The sequence below is a fragment of the Adelges cooleyi genome, unplaced genomic scaffold, assembly GCF_023614345.1.
Source record: "Adelges cooleyi isolate 19-005CV unplaced genomic scaffold, UGA_ACOO_1.1 ACOO_flye_CR_arks_rails_tigmint_CR_PRNA_711, whole genome shotgun sequence".
NCBI classification, from domain to species: domain Eukaryota; kingdom Metazoa; phylum Arthropoda; class Insecta; order Hemiptera; family Adelgidae; genus Adelges; species Adelges cooleyi.
Window position 1 is genome coordinate 120,259 of NW_026096418.1, and position 6,656 is coordinate 126,914.

Genomic DNA, 6,656 nt, shown 5'->3' on the forward strand with positions numbered 1-6,656 from the left:
TTTAATTTTTGTTTTAAATTTAATTTTCTAGGTGTATCTGTTTCAAATAAATTAGATTTTCATTTTAAATTTGGGCTGGGCATTTCTATAATATTTGTTATTTTAGTTTTTTGGGGAGTAGAAAACGATGGGGGGCTTGGAAAAACTAATTCTACCATTTCAGATTTTTTATGAGTATATGTTTTAGTTGGAGTTGACATTACAAAATCTGACTGTTCAGATATGTCATTATGAGAGCCTGATGAAGTAGAAGGCTGTTCTTCTGATTTGTATTTATATGGAACAGCAGTACTTATTAATCTATGTTTACTAAAAACATTTATAAAGCTTTTAGGGGGGAAATGTTCTTGACAAATGTACCTATTGTGCAGTTTTTCTGGTTCAATTGAAAATAAACTTGTGTTTCCTACAAACAAATTAAAAAAAAGTCAATAAAAATAACTATATTTTATTAAACCATCTTAGTTAGAAACAAACAAAAGAAGTAATAAACACCTTACTGTTTAAAAATTATAAATTTTAAAATGTATAATAATTTATCACATTCTATATAATATCATTATAAGATGTTTTCACTTTTATAAATGTATCCAACTCGGGTAATGAATAAATGAGCTTTTCAATGTCAATAAATAAATAATAATAATAATGATGTAAAAAAAGGCTATCTTACTGCTATTGTTGATTGTTCTTAAATATTATAAATTTATTACTGTTATTTACAACTTTTTTAATTTACTAACCCGAATGTATTATCCAAATTTCTCTTCTGTCGTCTTTTGGAATACGGTACAATCTTAAATCTGGAAAATATTTTTTCGATTTCCCACAATTCAAATATTGACACTTATTACCGGCCATATTTTGAAAAGTCGTAAGCGCAAAAGTAAAATAATACAAATAAAAATAATATTAAAAATTATAATGTACACGTATGTCAAAAACGTGTCAAAAAATGTTAACCATTACAAAATGATGACCGGATGATAGTCAAAGATAATTTAATAAAAATGCATTGAATTTTTTGGAATAAACATTCTATTATTAGAACAGCGACAACAGTCAGCTATAGACGGCATGATTAGCTATTTCTCCCCCTCTCCTCATCGCCCATCGACCTACGGCAGAGGTACCACCACCTTGCATCCCGGCACCCTTCTACACCGCTCATCAACCTATGGCGGAGGCACCACCACCTTGCATCCCGGCTACACTAACGCTCCATAACGGTTGCATCACACGGCTAGTCGCCAAATATTAACATTGTATGGCCTATCTGTCTATTACATAATCAATGGTAATACATAGATAATAAAGGTCCATATTAGGATGTTTAACAGTTACTAAGTCTTTAGGACAAATCTGTAGAGATTATTATAACAAACGACAGTACATATTGTATTTGTGATAATATTGTAACCCTAAATCCTTTGTGTTATTAAACAATTTGACACAAGGTGTGGCTATCTAATTGGATGCACTAGTAACATGGCCGTATCCAGCACTCATTTTTGGGAGGGGTTTTATTTTTAGGTAAAACTAGTAAATAATACTTAGGATTTTAATTAAATAGAACCACATCAATATATATATATATATATATATATATATAAATATTTTATATATATTTATACACATACACACACACACACACACACACATATATATATATATATATATATATTATTTAAAACAACATCATTTTCCTTGATGATTTTGCACCTCTTTTGGATCAATATTTATTTCCCTGTGAACTGACATTAAAGCTAATCCGTTGAGGCGAGTTTCACCAGTTGAATTTCTAAGATACGTTTTCAATCTTTTTAAAGATGAAAACGTTCTTTCTGGCGTCGCAGTTAACATAGGTATTGTAGCTAAGACTTGTAAAAGTTTCCATATGTTTGGAAATAAAAGAATGTTACAATTGTCAAGTCCTGTAGTTGCTGTATTAGGGCGTGACTCTTCTTTAAGCCACTTTGATTTCCATATTGAAAATTCAGATTTGAAAGTAGAAGGCTCTGTCAAAATCTGGGAATAAAACTGTACACAGTCGTTTATTTCTTCATTAGTGGCATGTATACATTTACTGGGAATAATTTGTTGTAATGAACTTATTAAAGATTTGTGTTTCTGAAATCTATCAGAAAGCTGTGTTCTTATATGGTCAAGAAATGGCAAAAAAATATTAAGTTTGTAATACTCTTCAGAGCTATTAGTGGGCACATTACTACGGTGTGTTTGTTTATTAGCAAAACGAGGCAAATCAATTTCTTCTTTATTTTTGTTCAACATTATGGCAGCAACAGAAAACATATCTGAAAAATGTTTTTTGTTATTTTCTCTCATTTCGTCTAAAACTCCTAGTACACTATCTACATGGTTACATGCTTCGACTAAATCAGCATTAACTGTCTGTAACTGTTTACACAACGTCAACGTATAGGAAAAAATATTTTCAATTATTATGAGAGGTATAACAAATTTAGCGTCATTAATTGCACTTAATAATTGACAAGACTTTTGAGCAGTTTCTTTATTTATTGAAGACTCCAACTTTTCTAATGCAACAAATGGCTGGATATAGTTCTTTGAACCGCATGACACTTTCATGCTTGTAAGCCCAGCGTGTTTCACATAATGCCACTAATGTGCTATGTCTTGTGTCTGGAAAAGTTTCGATAATAGTTGTTCTCAATACTTCACTGCGTTGAGCTGAAGACCGAAAAAATATTCCAACAGTTTGAATGGTGCCAATACAATTTTTTATTGAGGGCAATGAGCTGGCGTTTGCCAACGCAAGATTGAGTGAGTGAGCACTGCAGTGTACATAGAGAGCCATGGGGAAGTCTTTTCTTATGTATTCTTGAGCACCATGTAAATGACCACTCATAGCAGAGGCACCATCGTAGCCTTGACCAACTAAAAACTGACAACTAATGCTGTTTTTTTGCAAACTGCCCAATATTAAGGTTGCTAGTCCTTTTCCTGTTAGATCAACAGCAGGTGTGAATTCTAGAAAGTCTTCACGAATTTTTTTATCAACTTGGTCATAATAACGCAAACATACAGACATTTGCTCAATCCTTCCAATATCTGTAGTTTCGTCCGCTAACACAGAAAAGCACTCAGCAGCATTGACTCTTTGGACAATTTTTGACTTGATAATGTCACCACAAATAGAAATTATCTCATTTTGAATACCAGGACTCGTATATAAAGAATTTTTTGGACCATTGTTTAAATGTTCTTTTAGCAAAATATCACCCGAATCTACACGAAACCGTAAAAGTGCTCGGAAATTTCCGTCATTAAAAGAATTTACGTTCATTACACTTCCAAAATCGTTTGTTCCACGAAGAGCAATTTCTTGCTTACTACAAAGAATTATTGTTTTTATAACAGAAAGTAAAATGTTTCTATTTTGTTCAATCTGTCTAGAATGTTCAATACTCAGTTGTTCAATTATTTTTTTACATCTTCCTTCATTTACTTTTAAAAAACTATCAGATTTTTCAACACACAATTTATGATATGATGTACTAGCATGTAATTGAAAATCTTGCAAAGCATTTTTCCAATTATCATACTCTTTAGAAACAAGAGCACCTAATTGTTGATGGCCACCTTTACCTCCTTTTTCTCGAGCAAACAAAACGCATGGTGTACAAAATGCTCCTTCAAAAATTTGTGAATAACTTAGCCATGAAAATCGTTTTATCCAAGATAATTGAAACCGTAAATTTCTTTTGGTTTTTACAGGAAATATATAAGTCGAATGGGGTACCCATGGGTTCTTTAAAAGTTCTTCTTTTTTTAAATCGTCTATTTCTTTATTATGCACATAATTACCAATATCATTTACTCCGGCTGTGGGTGTATTATTGGAAATAGAAGGAGTATCATTATTGCTAACTGAGGGTAGTTCTACATTTTCAGAAGCAGAATTGTCTGTTTTATTTTTTTTGTTTTGGGTAAATGCTGTAATGTTCAATTGCTTTTGAACTCGTTTCATTTTTGTACATGAATCGTCAGCGAATAAATTCTAAAAAAAATTAAAAAAATTAATAAAAAAAAACTTTTTTAAAAACATGCTTTTCTACAAAAAATAGTAAAATAGTAAAAAGTGAACTAGAAAGTAAAAAAAAATGTATTACAAGAACCATTTACCAATCAATTATAGCATATTTTATTTACAATTTCAATTACTTTGAAAACAACCGAAAATTAACTACAATTTTAAATAAAAATATAAATAATAAGATTATTTAAAATTGTAGTTATTTTCGGTTGTTTTCAAAGTAATTGAAATTGTAAATAAAATATGCTATAATTGATTGGTAAATGGTTCTTGTAATACATTTTTTTTTACTTCCTAATTGTAAAGTGAATTCACTTTTTACTATTTTACTATTTTTTGTAGAAAAGCATGTTTTTAAAAAAGTCTTTTTTAATTTTTTTTTTTTAATTTTTTTTTAGAATTCGCATATTTTATTTATGCTACAATTGATTGGTAAATGGTTCTTGTAATAAAAATATTTTTACATTTTAGTTCACAATTTACTATTTTAATAATTTTTTTTTAGAAAAGCATGTTTTTAAAAAAGATTTTTCACAAAATAAAAAACCAAACAAAAAATAAATAAATTATGATATTATTCTAATAACAAAACTACAATTATTAAATAGAAAAAGTAGTAAAAATACTTACTGGCTTTGAATCAATACGTTTTAATATTGTTCCGTGAACGGCGATGTAAGGAGTCCAAAATACAAATAAAAAAATTTGACACGTTGAGGTCGACGCGTAGTCGATAAATGTCACAATATAATTGTATATATACGTGCCAATTTTTATCTCGGTTATAAAGATCACTGTGGTTTTTTTCGTTGGAATCTCTACTTTACAATAATACAATGGTATTTTTGGATATTTTGTTTTGACTTTTTTAGCAGGTTGAAATAATTAATAACAGATCATTCCAGTAAACCAGCGGTTCCCAAACTATGAGGTGCGCTTCCCTAGGGAGGCCCAAGCACACAGGGGAGGCGCGAGCTAAATATTGATATATTTAGATCAACGATAATTTCAAAAAGATAACATATTAGTACGAGTAATAACAAATTAATTTATTCATGGGAGGCGCGATTATTTTATTTTATTTTAGGGATGCGTGAACCAAACAAGTTTGGGAACCGCTGCAGTAAACGATTACGGTGTCCTGTCGTTGTCGCCGACGCTGATAATGACTATTATTTTTGTACCAAAATCTTAATACCAAATACTGACATAGATATGATTTCTCAACAGATTACGATTCTAATGACCAATATCTAGACATATATATATATATAGTATAGGTACTACACTTAAACAAGTTTTGTTTCGCAAAACACCATACCACACATTTAGCTGTCTGACCTCTAAACATTTCTTTCTGTTTTATACCACTACTTACCAAGCCCGTGAAGTAAGCAACACTAGATACTTGATTTTCAACATATCATTCAAATAACAAAATATCTATTTATGGATTAATAAATATATAAAATATTTCACTGGATAAGTATAAAATAATATAGGTATTTCATTTGATGCACTGAATATTATTATTATTATTATGTAACTCTCCAGATCTAAAAACTTAAAAGGTTTGCATCGAGACATTTTATTTAACCTCTCTTTGGACGTTTTTATAAGCACTGTCGTCAAATAGTCAAACAAAAATCCAAATAATGTTTTTATCACTCTTCACTTCTTTCCCTTTTCAGTTTTACTATAAACAGATGACCTCTAGACATTTCATTCATGTTTTTTACGCTTGAGTTCTTAAATACTTGAACTTCTGTTAAACCACATATTTAATGATTATGCTGATAACCTCTAGACTTTCAAATTTAATTTAAACCATCTTTTTACTTTAGTCGTTAAGCAGCACTGGGCACTCGCTTCTTTAGCAGATCTGTTTCTTTTCTAACAATCTAGCTTAGGTGGACGACGCTTATCAGTTCTTACTTAAGCAATAGTGATTAGTGCCCAACGCCGTAGCCGGGCACCCCCTCGGAATCTGTGACCTACCCGGTCGCCAGCCAGCTACTAGTCAATAATGATAAATAATATTTTATCTGTATTTCGTAGGTTGGTACCTATGAACCTAACAGTACAATATTTGATTTTTATAAAATGATATATCTGAAAAAGGAGTCGAAGTTCCGGCTTCAATTTATGAAAACAACGGTCCCTCTATATTACTCTATGAGCTCACTCGGCCGAGAACAAAAGAATTTTTAAAACGACTGATAAGGGCTGCGCAATCAGGCTGAGTAATGTGGCCTCATGAATTAATATAAATTGTTGTGCAGATATTTTACAATATTATTGTACAAACTCCTTATCAATCATACGATTTAAATGATAACCTACTATATTATCACAGGTTAGATGATTTCTATACAACAAACATATTGTCACATGTGACAATTAAATTTGATGGTAAATACTAAGTAACTATAAATTATAATAAGAGGTAAAAGATTAATAATTTTCAATTTTAAAAAAAATAGTTAAAAAGCGCTAATTTGTTGAGAAAATTAAATTGAAATGTCTTATAAATTAAACAATTAAATATAAATAAACGAATTATTAAAAATGAATTCTA

The 6,656-nt window shown here is 30.1% G+C and overlaps 1 protein-coding gene across 1 annotated transcript; it reads right to left on the bottom strand.

Moving 5' to 3' along the window:
* Positions 1 to 1,698: 1,698 nt before the first annotated feature.
* On the bottom strand, positions 1,699 to 2,610 carry LOC126845207 (52 kDa repressor of the inhibitor of the protein kinase-like). The gene has a single exon (XM_050583806.1). It carries the CDS (start codon positions 2,608 to 2,610, stop codon positions 1,699 to 1,701), a length of 912 nt encoding a protein of 303 aa, XP_050439763.1.
* Between the last annotated feature and the right edge of the window lie 4,046 nt (positions 2,611 to 6,656).